At 42.8% G+C, this 23,538-nt stretch overlaps 1 protein-coding gene across 1 annotated transcript in view; it reads right to left on the minus strand.

Annotated features, from left to right (window-relative positions):
- Positions 1 to 23,538, minus strand: part of PAPPA2 (pappalysin 2) — a 292,528-nt gene that overhangs the window by 156,155 nt on the left and 112,835 nt on the right. Inside the window, exons 4-6 of the mRNA XM_081493669.1 lie at positions 7,663 to 7,956; positions 5,827 to 6,019; positions 1,271 to 1,392 (exon numbers count right to left, since the gene is read on the minus strand). Of these exons, the coding sequence (XP_081349795.1) occupies positions 1,271 to 1,392; positions 5,827 to 6,019; positions 7,663 to 7,956 (609 nt within the window). The remainder of the gene's footprint in view (positions 1 to 1,270; positions 1,393 to 5,826; positions 6,020 to 7,662; positions 7,957 to 23,538) is intronic.

Consider the following 23,538-nt stretch of genomic DNA (forward strand, 5'->3'; position numbering starts at 1 on the left):
AGGCCCTAAAAGCTAATTTGGTTTGCTTGGAGACACAATACAAGAGTTAGAACCCAGAACTTCTAATTCCTTTCACCTCTACCAGATAACTTCAGGTTTTTCCAAGAATTAAAAAGGAAAAAGTACCGGGCCAGACAGTCAAATAGGCATTAAAACACTAGCACAGGACAAACTGTTTGCCACAAGAATGGCTTTTTATGAAATGCCAATCTCTAAATGAGTCCTATGCCGTGCCAATGTAAATTTTATAGTCACTTTCCATTCTTCCCTGAAAACTCTTTTGAAAAAAGTCCTATACGATCAGTCAGATCAATTGTCTCCCTCCAGATTCCTCCTTCAGGCTCCTGTTGTTTGAGTAACTGGGAGCCCAAGGGGACATGGTAGACTCTTAGACCAATGTTCTTTTTTTCTTATCAGAGTCAAGACTGCAAACTAACTCAAATAGGACCATGTCCAACACATCTGACTGAGTTGTTTTTACAATCCTAATAAAAGAAAAAGAGAAGATGATGACTAGGTAAACATTGATGGTTTGATGGACCAAACAGAACAGTGATGATGGAAGAAGTCAAGCCATTCATCAGAAGATGCTGGAACTCATGTCAACAGCATATTTGGGACTTGAATTGGGATAGCATTCATACTCTAATTTGCTATAAGGCACTGATATACATGTGTGAATGAATATGTAACTGAGAAGTCAGGGGCAGGGACAGGAGAGGGGACAGCTAAAAACATTTTCCCCCTCCCAGAGCCTAGCTTAGATCACATCCAAAGCACAACCAGCACCAGAGGTTAACAGACTCGTAAAATAGCATAGATGAGAACGATGGGTTTGGAACACCTAGTCCACCCCACCCCCACCCAGGCTGGCTTAGTAAACGTGCATGAGTGTTCCCTGATGGGGGGGGATGAGATCAGCTTACGTCATCCTGTGGCAAAGCTGCTCCCTGGGCTGGCGGGCACAAGTAACATGACATGCCTGAGCCAGCTCATCCTGAAGTCGTCCCCAGAGTTCTCCCTCCCTCTGTCCTCCGTGCTGGCCTCTGATTCAGCACAGCCATCGCCACCTTAAGCACAGGTGGGCCATCCACACAAAGATGCCAGCCAGAGTCACTTCCAGACATCTGGAGGTTTCCAGCAAACCACACACACACACACACACACACATGCACACTACTTTATTCTCACTGCCACCACTTCACCCTTTACCTCCACCCCCATTCTCAGTGGCCACTGAAGTGTAAATGAAAAAGCCATGGTCCTTTACCCACAGCCTCCTCTGGAGTCCAGTAACCTGAGGAGTCACACACGCGCCGGGAGGAAGCTGTGTGCACATACTGACGGAACGTCCCATCTTCAGTGCAGGCGCCACACACGCTGCCCGGGACCCTGCGAAGACAATGCGGGGGGTGGGGATGGGAAGAATAGGTCAGATGAACTGGGATAACAAAATTCAGAAGACCTTTGGGGGCAGGGAAGTGACAGTGGGTATGAAGGCCCTAGGGGGTACCTGGGAACACAGCTCTTTGGCAACTCACTCCCTTCCTGTACAGACCTCACCTTTGCGAAATTCAGAGTGACATGAAAATCTCAAGGTTATGAAGCAGAAGAATTTAACTAAGTCATAAAGGAGGCCTGTGGAGATGAAAGAGGGCTTCTATCCCAGCAATGGTCAACACAAAATAATTACAATCTGAATCTTTCAGCATAAAAAAGCTTCTATGCTGACTCTCAGTAAGTCAGCCAGAGGCTCCTTGCATTCCCCTGAGTAAAACGAACAGCAGTTTTCACAGTAAACTTACTAGCCATATGTGGTCTTATGTTTTAACACTCTACTTTCCAATCACACATGGAAGAGTCATATGAAATGTAATGCCTCCTGGCTCTCCAACACGTATGGGGATACACTTAAATTCCTGATCATGACCCAGGATCCTTCAAAGAAGAGCGCTAGCCTTACCTCCTTCAGTTTCTTTATGAATTTTATGTTCCCATCACAATAACAAACCACCACTTCACAAAAACACCCTGCCCGTCATACAGTTCCATGAAACATGCTGTTCTCTCTCCTGCTAAGTCGACTTTCGAAGCTTCTTTGTTTAGTAAGCTCCTATCATCCCTCAAAACCCATGCAAGTGTATCCTCTGCAATGGTTCTTAGCCTGACTCCTCTGGAGGACCAGCACTCTCCTCTCTGGGCACCCACTGCATCTTCTAGCTCCCATCTTGGGACACTGATATTTGGTGTTGACAATCCCCATTCCCATTCCTTCTCCTGGAGGGGTTCCAGGCCGAGCTCTATTCTTTCTGTGCCCAGCAGTTAGGACAGAGAATGGTCTAAGTGGTCCCTCAGTGAGGGCTTCTTCTGTGGGCATCCTTGAGACTATTAATAAGACTATGAAGAGCTCTTCAAGCACCATATCTTGAAGAGTAATGTCAATAGCTAAATAGCAAGGGTAAATCACTTGATGAAGTCTGTTTCTGATATTTAGAATTTTTTTTTAATTTATTGAAGTCTAGTTGTTATATAATATTATATAAGTTCTAGATATATAATACAGTGATTCAATTTTAAAGAGTATACTTCATTTACAGCTATTATGAGATATTGGCCATCTTCCCCATGATGTACAACATAACCTTGTAGCTTATTTTACACGTAATAGTTTGTGGAAACTCCATTGTGAATGATCCATCTGCAAACGGAGGTACCGAATCAAGGTCTCTCAAGAAGAGCAAGTGAAAAGTAAAATCTGATAATATGGTAGAAAAACAGTATTGTCAAATAAGGGTACTGATTGTGCTACTGAAAGGTTGCTGCTGTGAGCTGTGTGTTATACCGGGATTCGTGACCTCTGGAAGAGAGGATTTTGATTTGGGGTCAGAGACGAGGCTTGACTACTAGGAGCCTTTTGTGTAGCAAAGTTTTATTAAAGTATAATAGAGATTGGAAAAGCTTCTGACATAAACATCAGAAGGGGACAGAAAGAGTGCCTGCTTACTAGTTTTTAACAAGGTGTTTTATGTCTGTTGAAAGTGAAAGTGAAAGTTGCTCAGTCCTGTCCAACTCTTTGCGACCCCATGGACTACACAGTTCATGGAATTCTACAGGCCAGAATATTGGAGTGGGTAGCCTTTCCCTCCTTCAGGGAATCTTCCCAACCCAGGGATCGAACCCAGGTCTCCTACATTGAAGGCGGATTCTTTACTAGCTGAGCCATTGTCTGTTAGCTTCTAATCAGATATAAGAAAATCCTTAAGCCTGAGGGAGTTTCAACAGGCCGCTCTTCCACAATATGCATTTTTGAGATAGGATGGCATGAGGTGTGTCATCCCCTGGCCATAAAACAATTGACATGAATACTGGTTTGTTGAGCTATTATCAACCCAAGGTTTGAGAAAAGGAAAAAAGTTAGTCCTAGCTGGAACCATTTTGAAGCAAAGGCAGATTCCAAAGAAGAAAACAGTCTCATTAACATAGCTTAAGAAAAACATTTCCATAAGAAAAATACATTGGTTAGCTCAAGGCAGAACCAGGTGTCTTCAACAGAGAACTGAAAGAAGCCTCTTTGAATTTTGTGTAGAGAAGGAAATAAACATCTGCCACTTGCAGTCTGTTTCCTCCTGCCACTTGGGGACCTCTGGCCTTCCTACTTGTTACCCTCTCACTACCAGCTCCTGTGTATTAAGCACACTATATACCTGGCATTATTTCATGAGATGCTTTTCATAAATTATTTCTCATCCTTGTTTACGAGTGAGGACACTCAGGCTCAGAGAGATGAACTGCCTACAGTCAGAAGTTTCTTAATTCCTCTGAGCAAGTTCCCAAACACCATCAAGTGTCCAATACTTTGGCAACGAAAAGGTGTCATTAATTGCAACCCCCGATTGCAGTCAGCACTCACGGCCGCTGCGGACACAATTCCAAACCACAATTCCCTGAGGCACTTGGCTCTTCCGGGGCCACCGCTGAGTGCGTGGTTGGGCTCCTCTCTGACATAAGGATTCCAAATACCTACTGGGGAGGAGTAAACACAACTCCAAGCGTGACACAAATTCCTGGGAACGTGACGTGAGTCTCCCTGAAGCACGTGTCGTGAGGTCTCGGTGCTGTGGCCCACCTCGCTGAGAAAAGGAAGCCAACTGCAGCCTTTTCTGCCAACAGCCTCACAGCCAGCCAGCAGTGATGTCTGCTTTATCGTAACGTTTGTACCAGAGAGAGAATTGAAAGATTAAATTGTTTACACGTGTTACATAAACTGATGTAAAAACATGGGTTTGCTCATACCCACGGAGGACCTACTGTTCAGCCAGAGCCACCCAAGGTCACACTCGCAGGAAGAGGTTTCTTCCACACATCACAGAGATACAGATCTCACAAAAGGGGTCTGTGAGAGCTTGGGGGCTGATGAAAATCGAAACTGCTTTATAGGCTTGTGGGTCTAAGTACCATCATGCAGTAAGCGCACATCGGGCTAGCAAGGAGAGAGGTACCAAGATCCCAGAAGGCTGGGAAAGCCACTTTGCAAAATGATTCACTTGCTTCTTCCCATCCCTGTCTCTGCCTGTCCTCTCTCCTAGGCTTTCAGAAAAGCCAGAGTACATGGGAACATGCTTCAGGGACTCTCGTTTCCTCAGCAGGGACCTGACACCCAGGAAGGAAGTGTGACACGCAGATGAGGGGCTATCCACCTGCTCAACGAGAAAGCCCTAAATTCAAAGAAACAGTCTATTCCACATCCTCCATTTCTGAAATTCCTGGGGACGTACCCAGTTTGCCTCTACCCTGCCTCGGATTTCTCACTGATACAGCAGGGATTGGGCTCATTGCGAGGACTAAAAAAAATAATGTCAGGTAAAATATCTCACAGAGTGAATGCCTCTCACACAGAAGGCCCCAATAGACCACAACCACTGGTTATTTAGAATACAGTGGCAGGTTTTGGGAAAATGCAGAGCAGGACGTGGATGGGGTTCCGACCCTTCTCCGTTAAACCCCATCCCCCCATCTTCCCACCAATTGTCAGAGGTCACCCTTTTCCTTCCGTCTCTCTTTGCCACAGAAATGTTCTTGGTAATCATTACACCAATATGCAGAGGATGAATAAAAACCAACTTTAGCTAGAATGATTCTCTTCACTAAATATGAATTAGGTGTTTATTGTGGCAGGCCAAGAGCCCAAGATAACAGAAAGCAGTTCTGCCCCCTAGGAACTGCCAGTTGAGTCATGGAACAGATAATGACAATCGCACAAGATAGAATAGCCATAACTGAGGCAGGCACAGGGTACAACAGGATCCAAAGGAGGCATTAGAAACGCCCACTCGAACCAGTTAAGCCCCTGATGCATGGCTTGAATAGCCAGTTACCCGCCCCCCCCACCCCCAGAATTGCCTGGAGGAAGATGTCGCACTTCCCTTCTTCCAGACACCACTGTGCAAGCCCCTTACTACTGTTCTCCATCCTTACACCAAGGAGAACAGCTGACCTGGACAGGTAGCAAGTGCCATCTCAGTTTTGTCAGGTCATCGTTACCACATTTGTCAACCTCTTCACAGCTCCTGTGATCATGCCAGATGTGACATAAGGAAACATCAGAGATGTCCCTGGCCAAGGAGCAGGCACACGTGATGCAGTGTTGGCTTAATGAGAGCCGCAGGAACCCTGCTCAGGAGATAAGGATGGAGCAGGGAGGCGGAGGCAGCCCCGAGCAATGGCGCACATTTAACTGGGGTTCCCCCAACTTCAAGGTCTTTCCCTTGTTCATAAGAAACCCCATGGAGAAAGATACCAGCCCACCCACAGCCAGCGCCCTCTCACCTGTCATACACAACTCCACTAATTGGAGGCAGCCAGTGGATAGTGAGGGACTTGTGAGTCTGCCCGATGACCATGGGGGGGATGGGGATGGGGGTGGGCTTCCGGCTCTGGCTCCACTGCTGATACACAAGGTCCAGATAGCAGTGCATTCGGGCCACTTGGTTGGGGGTGAAGCTGTCAGTACAGTCATCGTCTGCGGAGACAAAAAAGGAAACAGGAGAGATGGAGGTTTTACCCTGCAAAGTCCACCAAGGTGGGGATAGATTTTGCCAGAAAGTATCTAGACTGGAGATGGGAAAGAGAAGGCAGAGAAGAGCAGTGGCTTATCTTTAAAGCAAACTGGGCTTGATGTTTACCTAGGGCTGAGCCAGTGAGAAACTCAAGCCCTGGGGTGCAGGTTGCTTTAGGCTGATACTGTTTATTCAGGAAACCACAAGATGGCAGTGTTTCAGCATATGACCCTTTTATCCATGAACGTGTGTGGAGTTACAGACACCTGCTTTATGCCTGATGACTTTGGCTAAGGTTAGTGAGTATTCAGTGGAGATGCTCTAGGAAAGAGAGCCAAAACGTCAAGGAGGCATCACACCTGGGAGTGGTGATCCCCAACTTCCTTTTGGAGCTGGAAAATTTCCCCATTAGGGACACTTTTCATAAGGTTAGAAAGGGAGTTATCTTAGTTTCCAGGTCTTTTTCCATGAAAGCGCACCCAACACTCTCCTTTACTTCTTAGTTGTTTCCTCTGTCCACTTCAAAGGTGGCGTCTAAAGAGCTCTGCCCTCTACACCCCATTGTCTGGTCCCTCTGCCCTGGAAAGGGACACTGTGTGCTGGTTGGGGGAGGCTGGAGGGCTGGTCCTTATGAATTTTATGTATCTGAATCATGTGCCTAGATTAGACTTAGATAGGAATATATTGATGGGTCATGGACAGGACTAGTTCAGCACTCTTTCTTCCCTTCAAAGGCATGGCCAGCATCTTATCCTTTACCTTTTTTTTGAGGAGGGTGTGGTTCTGGAACTTATCACCAACAAGTCCCTGAACCTTATAGAAGAATTACCTCTTTCCTTCACCACTGGGATAAGTCATCATATCACATCACGCCTTAATTTTAGGGATAAATTTAAGTCCATTATCAGGAGACAATGACTAGTATTGCTTTTTGACAGAAACAGGAAAGATGTGGAAGGATAAAGAAGAAGCATAATCCAACACAACAAAACCAGACACTAAAGTTGTCCCCAGGACCAGGAAAGTACCATTTTTAAGTGAGACAGCACCATTTTTTATAGGAAAACTAAGAATCAGCCCTTGGCTAGTGTTGGAAGAGGAGAATCTGATACTTTTAAAAATAACATAAAAGAAAAAGGAACTCTAAACCTAACATTAACCAGAGCCATCTTTCTGATCATCTTCAAAACCAGTAAAAACAGCCACCTTGACCCAAAAACCTCTTTCTCCATCACTTCTGGGCTCTCCTTCAGAGTAAATCCCTAAGAATGTGGCAAAGAAGCAGGATAGCCAAGTTCTAGAGGTCAAAGGGCTCTCAAGAAAGCGTTTGACTTTGTCTCCCTTTTTAACTATCTGTGTCAGAGGTATGTTTTTCTTTTAATTTTTAGTAGAGAAGAATGTAGTCAATGAGACTGCTTCAAACTTCAATATTTCTGTAAGTTTTTCAAGGACATGAAAAATAAATGCCATGACAAATACGCTTCAATTCTCTGGCATGAATGACTCTTGATGATACTCTCTAATTCTCATACCTGCACCCTCCCAGCCCACAAAGGCCTCCACGTAATCTTAACAGAAAAGAAATCCATCAGGACAGTGGTGATACCTGTATAACTCATGTAGTTGCTGAATGGAGCCCCTGGGAAGTGGGTGAAGCCACAGGTGTCATTGGCAGGCTCTGGGTCCTGGCACAGCTTACTCTTGGGAGTGGGGGCAGTGTCGGCACAGAGGTCTCCTGTCTCCATGGACGGCACAGTCTCCCTGCAGGGGTCATCGCAGGATTCTCTCTCACTGACCCCTTTGAAGACATGGTAGAGTCCCAGGACATGCCCCACCTCATGGATCATGATGTTGGTGTGGCCAGGCATGCCATAATAGGCTGGATTGAGGACAACGCCACCTGTAATGGAAGGTTTGCAAAATATCTCTAAGCATATAATGAATAGCCAGCCTCTGCCTTCTGGAAAGTGTTCATTTCCAAACTCTAATGGGAACACTTTATAACTTCTAGCGGCATTCAGCCCCTGCTCTTTCCTTCAGCCACAAACACCTTCTGAACTAATCAATAAACATGTCTCTAACCTTTGTCTTGAGTGAGTGTTGTACTGGACACCAGGGATAACAATACAACAAGGCGACATGATAGAAGGCCAAGATTCTGAGCCCTTGATGGTTGCACATTAAAATCACCTCAGGGTGTTGAAACATACAGATGTCCAAATGCCAGCCCCAGTGAAATGAATCCAAATAGCTGAGGATGGGGTACATGACTCATTATTTTTTAAAACTTCCCAGGTTGAGAGCCATTGGTTTTAAATGAAAGCACATGGAATTCTCTGAGGACTTGAACAGCTATCTGATGTTCTAGAAGATCAGTTCTGTTGTCTGTAGAGATAATAACACCCCTCATTTTTTTTTAAGCATTTGGCATCTTGAAGGAGTTCAGTAAGTGACAGTTGTACATGTTGCTTCTGATTTTATGACCCATGCTTTCAAGGAACTAACAACCATTGAGACAAAAGAGAGGTCCGATAGAACTACTATGAAATTCCAAATGTCACAGGCACCACAGGGAATATGCTCCACCTTCATCCCTCCCAGTCTCCTCAAGAACACCAAGAGGGGTATTTCAGAGAAGAGTTCGTTACATCCAAGATGGACTTGGATGAAACACCCAGTGGTGTCACTGTTGATACAAAAGAAAAGGCTTAGGCTCTCTGAGTGTCCTAACTTCCGTCTGTCTAGTCCCTGCTTTTCTCCTCTCCCCATGGAAGACTTTCCTTTCTCACCCCTAAACATTATCAGGATCAGGCCAATCCTTATCTCCAGGACCCGGAACAGGGTATGTCAACAGGTCTGGACCAACCAACCCTAGGATTCAAAGTCACCCTAGCTGTGTTTGCAGGGCGGCCCCACCCTTGCATCCTAGATCCGATCCTCGTTTCCAGGACTTGCTTTATTCCTCATACCTAAGCCCTTTGTATATCAGTAGTTTGCTGAGTAGAGCAGGAGCCCCCAGAAGAATCCACCTGCCTTTCTTTTCCCAGACCATATTCCATATGATCCACCCTGAACTCTATACAATACCTGAGAGACAACTACTTTACATGGTTTTATGGGCAGAACACGGAGAAGGCAATGGCACCCCACTCCAGTATTGTTGCCTGGAAAATCCCATGGACGGAGGAGCCTGGTGGGCTGCAGTCCATGGGGTCGCTAAAGAGTCAGACACGACTGAGAGGCTTCACTTTCACTTTTCACTTTCATGCATTGGAGAAGGAAATGGCAACCCACTCCAGTGTTCTTGCCTGGAGAATCCCAGGGACGGCAGAGCCTGGTGGGCTGCCGTCTATGGGGTCGCACAGAGTCGGACACGACTGAAGCGACTTAGCAGCAGCAGCAGCATGGGCAGAACACAACCACCAGGGTATCCAGTGTCACATCCATTGGTTTCTGTAATGGGCAGCTCAGTGTGCCTTTTTAGTTACCACTTTATTTGCAGGACAGTTTCTAAATCCAACTTCTAGTTTCTTCCAGTCTAGTCAGTCATGCTGACATCAATCAAGGCATGTTTAGACTTGTCCTCAGATATACTGTCTGTCCTCAGATATACTGTCTACTTTCACATCTAAAATAAAACTAGTTCCTTGTTTATCATTTCTATTACTTCCAGTAAAAAACAATAACAACAACATTAGTCTTTTATAAAAATGTATTCTCTATAATTTTATTCATTTGTAAATCATTATTATGTCAATATAAAGTTAAAAAGCAGTTTGAAAACAGATCTATTTAAAAAACACCATCCAGGGTGCCTAGTATTTGAATAAACCCGGTGAACTGAAATATGTCCACTTCTCAAGATGCCTTCCCTTTCATGTTTACATATTCAGTTTTAGTAATAATCATCACTGAAGTTCATACTCCATTATGCTCTCAGCTCTCCAACAGCAATATCAACCTTCACATCAATGAAGATTGTAAGAGAACACATTCCTGTTCTCTGAAAAATGCCTATATACCAATTTGCCAGATATCAAACTTTGAAAGACTCTAACTTGCCTATAAGTTTTGAGTGTCTATGCTGAGTAGCCTTTCCCAAGTTGTGTTTATAAACTCCGGTCCTGGGTGATACTTTACAAAAAAAGAAAGTATCAGTGGTTAAATGTGCTTGAGAAAAATGTGCCACACCAACCTTCTGAAGGTTCATATTGTACCTGAGAACTGTTACATTATGAGTTCTAAGAAGTCCTGCAGCAATGTTCTTTAATCCTTTGTGCCCCATACTTGTTTGGACACAGAACTTGTTTGGGACAGAATACTTTTTGTCATCTGGAGCACTGAATTACTTGGGGCACAGTTCATGAAATACTAATCCAAAGACCAAAAAGCTTCCCAATCAGTAGTTATTTTCTATCCATATTCTTGCCCCTGAGCAAATATCAAATAGCTCCTCATCCTACGGTCAGTCTAGCTCAAGTCCTCTTGGGATCCCCTCCAGTAGTAGAGAAAGGAACTAGAGCTGAAAGAAAGAAGTAAGATTCCAGGAAGAAGGGCTGGCAAAAGTAGCATGTGTCAGTGACACAGGGCTGGCGGGCAGTGAGGCCCCAGGGCACTCAGAGTGGATATGAGTATGGTCATGATAACAGTGGGCTTCTTAGCAACCTCTCAACCTCTAGGAGTCTGTATCTCAAGTCTAGATAAGATTTCTCCAAATCTAAAAATATTCACAGTCTCCTTTCAGTCAACTTGGTTATTTATAAGAGGAAGAAGAAGTGTGAAAATGCAAATCCTCAACCCTGCCAGAAAGTCTCCTCCATGATTCAGGACAACTGGCCAGATTTCTCCACCACTGTACCTTTAAGATATATTCTCAAAGAGGGAGAATATAGATTTAACCAGACAGCACTTAAATTTTAATGCAAAGCGTAAGCCTTTGAACATATTTACTCACAGTTACATTTTTGATTCCAGAGACTTCCAGCCCCAAATTATCTGTATGGAATGCATTGTAATGAATTTAGTTACTATTAGTTACTAGTCATTCAGTCATTTTTGACTCTTTGTGACCTCAGGGACTGGAGCCTGCCAGACTCCTCTGTCCACGGAATTCTCCAGGCAAGAATACTGGAGTGGGTAGCCATTCTCTTCTATCTCCCCAACCCAGGGATAGAACCCGGGTCTCCTGCATTGCACACAGATTCTTTACTGTCTGAGTCAACAGGGAAGCCCCATAGTTACTAAATGTGGGTTAAATAGCATAGTGCATATTCTCATTGAGGAGTGAGTGCTGTGCACACCAATACCTGTTAAGGAAAAAGTACAAGACCCCAGACCTCTTATGGTAATTCTGTCCGCTAAACTTCAAGGTTATGCATCAGAACTTAAGGACCTTGAAATGTGACCCTGACTAGTTATGTGATGCTGGCCCTACTCTTTAATTTTCCCCTAGGCCTCTTCATCTATAAAGTGAGAAGCTTACCCGGGCTTATGGTTAAGAGTCCTTCTTGTTCTCCTCCTGGGCCTCTGAGAGCTCACATGCAGGACTGAACGAGACAATCATAGACACCATGTGGATAATTCATGTTATGGACTGTCACCACCTCAGCTTGGTAAGCTGTGTTCCCATCTCTAAGCAGCCTGAGGTGAAGGGGAAAGGCTGGGAATGAGCAGCCACAGACAATACATCTTGCTCTGCTACAGACATTCAAGTGGTCCAACCACTGGCTGTTCATCCTCATACCCTTTCCGCTCCTGTGTGCTCTCCTCCTTCCCTCCTGCGCCCTGGGGCCCCGCGCTGTTCTCAGTCCCTCTTTATCCCAGCCAAGACAAACTGGTTAAGTTATCAGAGAAGTGCCTTTTAGTCACTCAGAGTCGCACACACTGATACACCCATATGGGGATGAAAGACATTAATTTATTTCATGGTTTAGTTTATAAAAGTTCTTCCACATTTTCATATTAATTACATACACACACACAGGCTCATGCCAATGCCTGAGGGAGGCATAAAAATTCAGAATCTAAAGAGAAGTATCATCCAAAATCTGAAAAAAAAAGAAGGTGACAACTTTTTCTCATTAAGAAGGAAATGGAAGAGGGTGTGAAAAAAGGGAACCCTCTTACACTGGGGATGGTGGGAATGAAATTGGTACAGCCACTATAAAGAACAGTGTGGAGGTTCCTTAAAAAACTAAAAATAGAGTTACCATGTGATCCAGCAATCCCACTCCTGGGCATATATCCAGAAGAAACAAAAACTCAGTCAAAAAGATATATGCATCCCAATGTTCATAACAGCACTGTTTATAATAGCCAAGACATGGAAGCAACCTAAATGTCCATTGACAGTGGAATTGATAAAGAAAATGTGGTGGATAGATAGATAGATAGTTACTCAGTCATAAAAAGAACAAAATAATGCCATTTATAGCAACATGGATGGACCTAGAGATTGTCATGCTGAGTGAACTAAGTCAGACAAAGAAAACCAAATATCATATGATATTACCTATATGTGGAATATAACTTTTAAAAAGATACAAATGAGCTTATTTACAAAACAGAAATAGATTCACAAACTTAGAAAACAAACTTATGGTTGGTTACCAAGGGGGAAAGGTGGGGGAGGGACAAAATAGAAGTTGATGATTGACAGATACATACTACTAAATATAAAATAAATAAACAACAGGGACCTACTGCATAGCACAGGGAACTATATTCAGTATCTTGTAATAACCTATAACAGGAAAGAATCTGAAAAAGTGTACACACACACACACACACACACACACACACACACACACACACACATGGACTTCCCCGTTTGCTCAGTGGTAAAGAATCCACCTGCAATGCAGGAGCTTCAGGAGACCCAAGTTCTATCCCCTGGTTGGGAAGATTCCCTGGAGAAGGACACAGCAAACCACTCCAGTATTCTTGCCTGGAGAATCCCATGGACAGAGGAGCCTGGGAGGCTACAGTCCACAGGGTCACAAAAAGTCAGATGCGACTGAAGTGACTTAGCAAACACGTGCACACACACACACACACACACACACACACACACATATATACACCTGAAACTAACACATCATTGTAAATCACTATGCTTCAATTTTTAAAAATGAAGGAACAAGACATGATACATAATAAGTAAAAACTAAGTCCAGTTGTCAGAATGGCAACTCCTTCCTGCCTTCTCTGCCATTTGGGTCTGACCAGGGAGGATCCAAGGAGCTGTAAATTCTCACCCTCTCAAGGAAATGAGCAATGCTTTTCCAGGAGAAACTTAGTAGAAACAAGGAAAAGATGGTACAAAATGCTACTTTCCAGGATTATTTTGCACTAATATTCAAACAAATCAGCACCATTTTCTGAAGCGGATCCCTGTGCCCCACAGTTTCCTCCATTTTCATTACCAGCACCACGTGTGGGTCTGACTCTGAGTGGTTGTAAGTGGGGCCTTACACCACTGCACAGATGCCTCTCTCACACTAGATGGCCTTTGGAGTGAACAGGGCTCCTTCTTTGGCTGTGGACATTCACTGGGAATGTATTGGTCTTTATTTACGGGGACATTGCTTAAAAATGCTAGGCTATTTGAGGATCTGTTCAGTGGTCACAGCAAGAGTTCCTACCTTAAAGAGTTGTTATGAAGATTGAAGTAGTAATGTCGATTAATAAACATTTCGCTAATTTTCCAGAACAAAGTAACTGAAAAGGTATATTAGACTATTTGTCAATATTATTATAATTACATAATGCATCCTGGCCACATGCACTCATTTGCCCCCACCCCTCACTGGCTCTCACCTAACCATCTTCATTCAGCTAGAAAATGAAAGCTAAGGTCTGGACACAAACAGGGCAAATCTCCCAGAGTGATAGCAGACATCACCAAGCAAGGCAGACAAACACCCTCACATGAGGAGCTCTGATTTGCTTCTAAGATGCTCATACTTTGCTTCCAGGTTGTTCTGATCTTGAGGCCATGGGCACCCAGAAGACAGAAATGAATTGAACAGAGTTGCAAATAGACAAGTGCCCAATCTCTTCAGAGACAATATATTGGCATTCAAAAATGATTTGTAGTGGCCTAAAATTAGTGATTGTAAGAGGAAAGGAAATTTTAAGGGATTGGGAAAGTAAGCTAAATGCTTCATAGACCTTACTGGTAGGTCAGATTTGTACAAGACACCTTTTTTCTGTAGTGTCAATCCTTTTCCTTACCAATTCTCTAATTTCAAAAAATTTAATTATCATTTCCTATATCGAAACCAATGTTCATGTTTGTCTTTCCTCATCTGGGAGGATAAAAATAAAACACAGCTGATAGACAAATCTGGTGGTAGACTGGGAGGGATGGAATTTCCTCTACAATAGAATTCCTTCTTTTGTGTTCTCTGCTGTCACCTGCCACATTGAAACAGGAAGTAGAAAGACATACCAATATTCATTTTAACCATACCTTGGCCCCTCAGTCTTCACTTTAAGACACTATTGGACTTTCTCTACTCTCATTCACCTTCCAACACCTGTCCCACAAAGGGTTTCTAGGAACTGATGACCAGAACAGGAATACCTACGCAGGGGAGACTTTCAGCAACATTTTGTAAATACTAACATTTCACCCAAGTGGTTCCTTGCCTGCCTCCCTCTTACCCTACTACCAGGCTCTCTTGCATTCATTTATTACCTTACTAGGAGGTATATGAAAGAGTGAAAAGCAAGAAAAGAAGCAGCCCTTTTCTGGCTGTGAGATTTACAAAGCCTATGCCACTGAGACGCTGAGAGGATGCTATGGTGTAGTTAGCATGGTGGATAAATGCAGGAAAGTAATCCTTGCCTCACATTACCAACACCACCACCATCTCTTAGCCTCGGAAAGATTCTCTTAAGCTGGAGGAAGAAAGAAGAGAAAAAAAGGACATAATGGGAATGTATAGATGATGATGGGTCCAGATAAAATGGACTGTAGTCCATCTTTTGAGACCCCAATAAAGAGATAAAGATTCAAAATATGTGCATATGATCTAACAACAGAGGAGTCTCGCCTCATTCCAGTGATGGATTCCTAATTAAGGAACCTAGTTCTAAAGAAGAATGGCTGCCCAGTGACACTAAGACGGAAGGGTAACAGAGGGCCTTCCAGAGAATCCCTGAAGGTGGAAGACTCTGTGATGGGAACAAGGGTCATTTCAAATGATCAGCATCACCTGATGACTAAGGATAAAATGAACCTTCCCTCTATGACCTTGGCATTTATAAACCAGATCTGCAGTTAGATACAGTCCCAAGCAAAGGAAATTCAATTGAGAATAAATTTCTACTAGCCAGCAACAGAGAGGCTCAAAATAGAAATAAAATTCAATTTTAGAAGAATAAATAAAGATTACATTTCTTGCATATCTGAATGTGGTACTGGAACTTACTCTCAATACATACCAGTACCACTGACTTATACACAGAACACAATATGAATGAGGCTCCCTGGATTTAGCAACTGGTGGCCATATGTGGCACAGCTGTTGCTTAATGGACTGGCGGGAAGCACAAATGCCTTCTTAGAAGACTTTTCAGCTTTGATTATAAGAGACGAAGAAAAACAGTAAGACAGGGTTGTTGTGTGGTCTGGAGGATGATGCAGAGGAAGAAAAGCTAGAGAAGTTGCTGATTAAAAGATGAAATCTCAGTAGCAGACAGCCAAGCTCCCAAAGTGATGCTGTATTCCCAAGTTCCAACTTTTCCCCGCTTCAGCACAAGACCGCCAGAGTGGCATGTGGGAAGGAAATGATTCCCAAAGTCACGTCTGTCTAAAAAAAAAAAAAAAAACTCTGGCAGCTTGAGGAAAAGGACGTGAGTTGAAATGACTTTAAAACTGTTCTGTAAAACTTTTAGGGTGGAATGTTATATGCCCATAAAACCAGGAGGTTGAGAGCTGGTCTGCAGGTGCCTTGTGATTACTTCCAGTTACTGGCTGAAACACACTCCTCCAAACACTCTCTGCAAGGAAGGGACAGAGCCATCAGGATGTGTGTGGGTCCGAGGAAGGAGCACTTGTGGGCAGGGCAAGGGAAGAAAGTGGTAGAGGTGGACTGACAGACAAAGGGAGAGAAAGAAATGGAAAATATTTTAAAAAGCCACTAGCAATTAGAAAATGAAGCAAATTTTTAACAGGACCAATCCAGGCATCATTCATCTCCAAGCCCTGTATTGGCTTCTTGGTTTTACAGCCTGTGGTCTCATGAGAGAGAAGTCCTTGTTCTGGGCAAGACTTAACTAAGAGTAGAATGTGTAGAGGGTAAAGATTTTGCAAAGCTTAATGTCGTTTCTTGTCTCCTTTTACACTCTTTCAGCCATTCCTATCCCCCAACTCTCAAGCATTCCAGGCTTTCTAACCACTCCCATACCATGGGAGAAAAGCAATTTGATTAATGAAAAGTGAAGATGTTATTACTGAGGCTTTGGAGACTTATGATGTAATCTTTTCTTTGCTCTTGGATGAGGGTAGTGTTATACACACACACACACACACACACACACACACACACACACAACCTCATGCCAAAATCTTAGACACTACAGAGTATGAATGGGAAAGATATTTTCTATAATTGATTTATCAATTCAGACTTTATTGTGCATATATACAGTGTCAGGTCCTGTTCTAGGGCTTCCCTGGTGACTCAACAGTAACGAAGCTGCCTACCAATGCCGAAGACACAGGTTCAGTCCCTTGGTAGGGAAGATCCCCTGGAGGAGGAAATGGCAACTCACTCCAGTATTCTTGCCTGGGAAATCACATAGGCAAAGGAGCCTTGTGGGCTACATTGCATGGGACTGCAAAAGAGTGGGGCATGACTTAATGATCAACAACACTGTTCTGGGCACAAAGGATTCAGTGATTACTAGGGTATGTTCTAGTAGAGGAGATCTTTCAAGGTATCACATATAAAGGTGATTGTTTATTAATACTCCACCTCCTCACGAATGCATAAAACTATATTTGCATGCATGCATGCTAAGTCACTTCAGTCGTGTCCAACTCTGTGCGACCCTATGGACTGCAGCCTGCCAGGCTCCTCTTTCCATGGGATTTTCCAGGCAAGAATACTGGAGTTGGTTGTCATGCCCTCCTCAAACCTGTCTTTTGTTATTCACTTGCTCAGTCGTGTAGGACTTTTTGTGACCCCATGAACTGCAGCACACCAGGCTTCCATGTTCTTCACCAACTCCCAGAGCTTACTTAAACTCATGTCCATTGAGTCGGTGATGCCATTCAACCATCTCGTACTCTGTCCCCTTCTCTTCCTGCCTTCAGTCTTTTCCAGCATCAGATTCTTTTCCAACGAGTTGGCTCTTTGCATCAGGTGGCCAAATATTGGAGCTTCAGCTTCAGCGCTTCCAATGAATATTCAGGATTGATTTCTTTTAGGATTGGCTGGTTTGATCTCCTTGCAGTCCAAGAGACTCTCAAGAGTCTTCTCCAACACCACAGTTCAAAAGCATCAATTCTTCAGCACTCAGCTTTCTTTATAGTCCAACTCTCACATCCATACATGACTACTGGAAAAACCATAGCTTTGACTATATAGGCCTTTGTCAGAGAAGTAATTTCTCACTGTCTAGGTTTGTCATAGCTTCTTCAAACCTATCTTTGGGCCACCCCAATTTCAGGACATGTATTTCATCCCAGAGGATAATTTTTTCAGAGTTTCAGTGTCTAAGAGTGCCCACTATGTTTGAAATCCCAAGCAACCTAAAATAACACCATTTACAGAATGTCATCTTCTGATAATTAAATAATCTGCAGAAGCAGCCAGTGGGTAATGGCCAGGAAAAGCCCTTATCCTGTTCATGCCCCGCAGCTTTTCTCATTAATGATTCGTAAGTCCTCATATGAACACGGTGTGCTTCAGTTTACATGTCTTGTTTACTCCTCATCTCACATAAGAATCACTCCACTTTGGCATAGTGAAGAGGAGACAGTGAAGAAGAATGAAATTGCTTTGCTCTAGCCCCATCATTTAGTTGTCTGTTGCACCAGGGTGCCCCTCTTCACCTCCTGCAGAACCTTTGACCCCTTCCACTCTGGTTCCTCCATTCACACTCCACAGAGACAATCGGGCTGAGATTGCCAAAGACTTCCCACTTGCCAAATCCATGGCTTTTTCTCACCCACATTGTGCATGAATGTGTCACAACTGATGTCAGAGTCCAATCTCAGTGTCAACTGTTTGGTTAGGAGGAAGTTGAGCTTTATCGTGGCAGGGGGATGGGGATCCCCTATGAAAGTTCTAGATGAGGGAAGGTTATATCCCCTGTGAGCTCACGTCTGCTGCTTCCATCTTCCCCTTCCCGGCCATGCAGCTCCTGCTTTGCCTTCCACGAGATATGTGTCACACCTGCGCCACCTCTGTGGCAGTTCCTCTCCTCAAGTCCATCTGGCCTTGTGATAACCACAGACCCTGACTAGGTACTCCCCACCACCCCCAAACTGCCAACAATCACTTATTCTTTCCTTCTGTGACTCATAAGGAGACTACTTTTGCTTCTTTTAATTTTTCTGGTTTTTTTTTTTCCACTGTAGGATAATGGCTTTACCAACTCAATGAACATGAATCTGAGCAAACTCCACGAGATAGTGAAGGACAGCAACGCCTGGCATGCTGCAGTCTATGTTGTCACAAAGAATCAGACACGACTTAGCAACTGAAGAACAACAATTGCTTTACAATGTTGTGCTGATTCCTGTTGTATAACAACATGAATTAGCCAAAACTAAATATATATATGTGCGTGTGCATGCTAAGTCACTTCAGTTGCCGTGTCCAACTCTTTGCAACCATATGGACTATAGCCTACCAGGCTCCTCTGTTCATGGGATTCTGATTGGATCAGAGATTGGACTCTGACATCAGTTGTGACACATTCATGCACCATGTGGGTGAGAAAAAGCCATGGATTTGGCAAGTGGGAAGTCTTTGGTAATCTCAGCCCGATTGTCTCTGTGGAGTGTGAATGGAGGAACCAGAGTGGAAGGGGTCAAAAGTTCTCAGGCAAGAATATGGGAGTAGGTTGCGATGCCCTCCTCCAGAGATCTTCTGGACACAGGGATTGAACCCATATCTCCTGTGGTTCCTGTATTGCAAGCAGATTCTTTACCACTGAGCTACTAGGGAAGTATATATATATTACCTCCCTCTTGAGCCTCCCTCCCACCCCATCCCCTATCCCTCCCTTCTGAGTGATCACAGAGTGCCAGGCTGGGCTCCTTGTGTTATAGAGCAGCTTCCTTGGGTTCCCTGTATTATATATATTAGCTATCCACTTTACACATTAGGTACTGTGTATATGTCCAGGCTACCTTCTCAATTAGGCCCACCCTCTCCTTCCCCTAAGCAACCTAGATGTCCATTGACAGATGAATGGATAAAGAAGTTGTGCTACATATATACAAAGGAATATTAGTCAGCCATAAAAAAGAAAGAATGGGAGGCAGTTGAACTAAGGTGAATTAACCTATAGCCTGTTATACAGAGTAAAGTGAGAAAGAAAAATAAATATTGCATATTGCACATATATATGAAATCTCTTTGCTTCTTATAAGTTTCTTTGCCACTGCAAACAGTTTGACCCTTAAAACACATTGTTTACTCTTTCACAAAGGACAAACATCTTTCTAGGGCACTAAAATTCACCAGGATGGAGATGAGGTAGGTGAGAGACTAAGGGCACAACCAAGAATGTCAGCCACAGACATTCCACAAGTATGTGGAACGTCTATTGCTGTTGCTACTATTACTAGTATCAGTGGAGCTAATATTTACTGAAGCCCTACTATGTGCCAGGTACTTTTTAAATTAATTAATTAATTAATTAATTTGGATTTGCTGTGTCTTAGCTGCAGCATGTGGGATCTAGTTCCCTGATCAAGGATTGAACCTGGGCCCCCTGCATTGGGAGTGCAGTCTTAGCCACCGGACCACCAGGGAAGTCCATGTGCCAGGCACTCTTCCTTTATCCCCATTTTATATATTAGGTGACTTGCTCAACATATATTTCTTCCTATCTTTTGGAAGTCATAGCCCATTCTATCACTCAAAGACATTTTTTCTTACAAGGGTCGCATTACCTGGACTCCTTGGAAGATCCTATATGTCTAAAGCCCCATTGTAAGGCAGGCTCAAGTTCCCTCCCACACAGTTCTTAGGTCCCATGCATTGTGGCATGTTGCTTGTGATCCGATCAGTATCTCTGAATGTTCTTGGCAGTACAGACATTCTGTAGGACAATTAGAAAGATGGTTGGCCCAGAACACTCTGAAGTGTCCAACTTCCATGCCAGAGAGTGGCCGACTGTCCTTTCTAACCTAGCCAAGATACCCTTGTGCTTACTTCATCTTTCTGAAGCAAGCACATTTGTGGGCCACAAGGGACTCTCTCAAACCCCTCTTTCCTTTGGTGTCTGGTACACTTCTGAATCCTGCTCCTCCTTCTGCTCTTGTGGAAATCCTTTGCGTGGTCAAATTGGTAGAGACCCCAAATTTAACACCTCCAAAATCAAACAGCCTCCCTCTTTGCTCCTCCTTTTTTTCTATATTTTCTACCTTGGACCACCATCCACTCAGACACAACTCTATTTCCCTCATCTACTTATTTATGTGAACAAAGTTTCTCAGCACTTAGAGCTAAAAAAGAAAAAAAAAAGCAATATAAGTGATGCTAAATTCTGTCTTATTATAGCAGTAATTACTTTTCATCCACTGACACAAGAACTAATCTGGGAGGGAAAAGCCACTCTCAACTCATTAAATGTGCCTTTTCCTCTTTGTTTACTAGTCATCAATCAACATTTTAAAGTATTGTTTTGATCAGTTTTGGACAAGGAAACATTTCAAAAGCTAACTCAATTGAGAAGAAATTTTTAACTCATTATAACTTATGATCAGTATCAACATTAATATCCTGTTTATGATATTGTATTATAGTTTTGCAAGATGCTTCCCTTGAAGGAAAATGGGTAAAGGGTATGTAGAATCTCTTTGTACTATTTCTTACAACCACATATGAATATACAATTATCTCAAAATAAAAACTTTAATTAAAAGATATCACGAAAGAGTTGTTTTACTTAAAATCTTTTTAGAAAATAGATGACTTAGTAAAGGGTTTGAAAAGAGTATAAGTATTGTTACATTAAGTACAAAGTTCTATGTGTGTGTGTGTGCACCCGCGTGTGCTCAGTCACTTCAGTCATGTCCAACTCTTTGCAACCTTATGGACTGGCACCCTCCAGGCTCCTCCGTCCCTAGGATTCTCCAGGCAAGAATACCGGAGTGGGTTGCCATTCTCTCCTCCAGGGATCTTCCCAACCCAGGGGTCAAACCCACATCTGCATTGCGGGCAGATTCTTTACTGTTGAGACACTGGGGAAGCCCACAAAGTTCTATAGGAGCAATGAAATGGAAACACAAATCCAAAGAGAAAAAAGGAGCAATGAGTAATTTCTCAATGTTAAAAAAGTGCATGGCCATACATTTTTAAATGAATGATAGTAATTATCAAATTGTTATGTTAGTGATGATACATTTAGAAGAGGAGATTTAAAAAGCATTTTTAAATGTCAATAATTTAGATAATATACCAGAGGTAATATTCTTTGCTATAATTTAAACTTATGGCTAAATTTTTAGATATTACTTTTAAAATCTATGAAGGGGTAAAGGGGTTTTTCAAAAATCTTTTAGGAGTTACATGAAAGCAAAAATGAGTTTGAAGAGCTCTGTTCTAGTGATTCCAAGGACATTCCATTTCTAAGCAAGTCTAGGTTTTTAACAGTCTAAACATTGGCATCTATCTTTTGCTTCGCTCTGGAATGCCCTGTCATTGTCTGCCATGCAAACTTCTGCTTATCTTTCAACTCTCCCCTCAACCCTCAGCCCCTCAGCAAACTCTCCCCTTCTTCTCTGATATTTTTGGCATAACCAAGCACTTTCTCGTCATGTTCCTACTTGACCTCATGTGTGGCAGCATCACATAGTATTACTCTAAGTTTGTATTTGCCTGCCTGTCTCCCAATTTTGCTGTGCATATCTCTACAGTGAACTTCTTCTAATTATTCTATCTTTGATACTGCCATGAAATAAATTCAATTCAATTTTCCAGTAGTCATTTGTGGATGTGAGAGTTGGACCATAAAGAAGGCTGAGAACTGAAGAATTGATGCTCTCAAACTGTGGCGCTGCAGAAGACTCCTGAGAGTCCCTTGGACAGTGAAGAGATTAAACCAATCAATTCTAAAAGAAATCAACCCTGAATATTTGTTGGAAGGACTGATGCTGAAGCTGAAACCCCAATACTTTGGCCATCTGATGCGAAGAGCAAACTCATTGGAAAAGACCCTGAAGCTGGGAAAGATTGAAGACAGGAGGAGAAGGGGTGGCAGAGGATGAGATGGTTGAATGGCATCAGTGACTCAATGGACATGAATTTGAGCAAACTCCAGGAAATAGTGAAGGACAGGGAAGCCTGGCATGCTGCAGTTCATGGGGTTGTGAATAATCGGACTTAGCAACTGAACAATAACAACCACTAACTTAAGTCTTCTGCCTTTGAAGACATGTTTTCAGTTTAAGTGTTGTACACTAAAGGTAAAGATAGTCAAACCACTGAGCTCAAGGGGATCTCACTTATTCATTTAGTTTTAAAATAAATTCTGCCCTGCATTACCACAGCATTGAAAGTACAAAATCATGCTAAGGTCAGAAACGGGTTGACCACACATTACCTTGGTTTTTCCACATTGTGACTTAAGCCATTTGTAGTCAGAAATTGGCCTCAATCTTCAAACTTTCGGACTAGTGTACTTATGTGCTAGGTCACTCAAGTGACCCTCAAAATACAGTGTCTTGAATGTTGACACAGATAATCTTATCTTGAGTTTTGTAAAGACTCTGTTTAGAAAATCATAAACATCTTCCTCTATCATGTTATTTCAGCTGTCTGTACTACTCTACACCTGATTTAGGTCAATATAGTTCCTTTATTCAATCACAGTTATGATTTAAAAAGAAAAAGTAAATAAGAATATGAGAAATTTTATATTGATTCAGACATTTCAGCTGTTCAGTCTAGTCTTCTACTTAAAAACAAATTAGAAAACATGTGGTAGGGGAACTAGTTATTCTTAAAAGGTTTAAGAATAAAATTTAAATATCCCTAGCTTCTTTTTCAATTCATTACGAGTCAGTGACCAATGACATAATTTAAATATTTCTTTTTTCTCTTTTTCAAAAAAAACTATTTATTTTTAATTGAAGGATAATCTTACAATATTGTGTTGGTTTCTGCCATACATCAACATGAATCAGTCATAGGTACACCTATGTTCCCTCCCTCTTGACATTCCCTCCTACTTCCCACCCCATCCCACTCCTTAGGTTGTTACAGAACCCTGGTTTGAACAAACATTTCTT

Source organism: Giraffa tippelskirchi, chromosome 5, assembly GCF_054371585.1.
Source record: "Giraffa tippelskirchi isolate mGirTip1 chromosome 5, T2T-mGirTip1v1.2.pri, whole genome shotgun sequence".
Classification (NCBI taxonomy): Eukaryota; Metazoa; Chordata; class Mammalia; order Artiodactyla; family Giraffidae; genus Giraffa; species Giraffa tippelskirchi.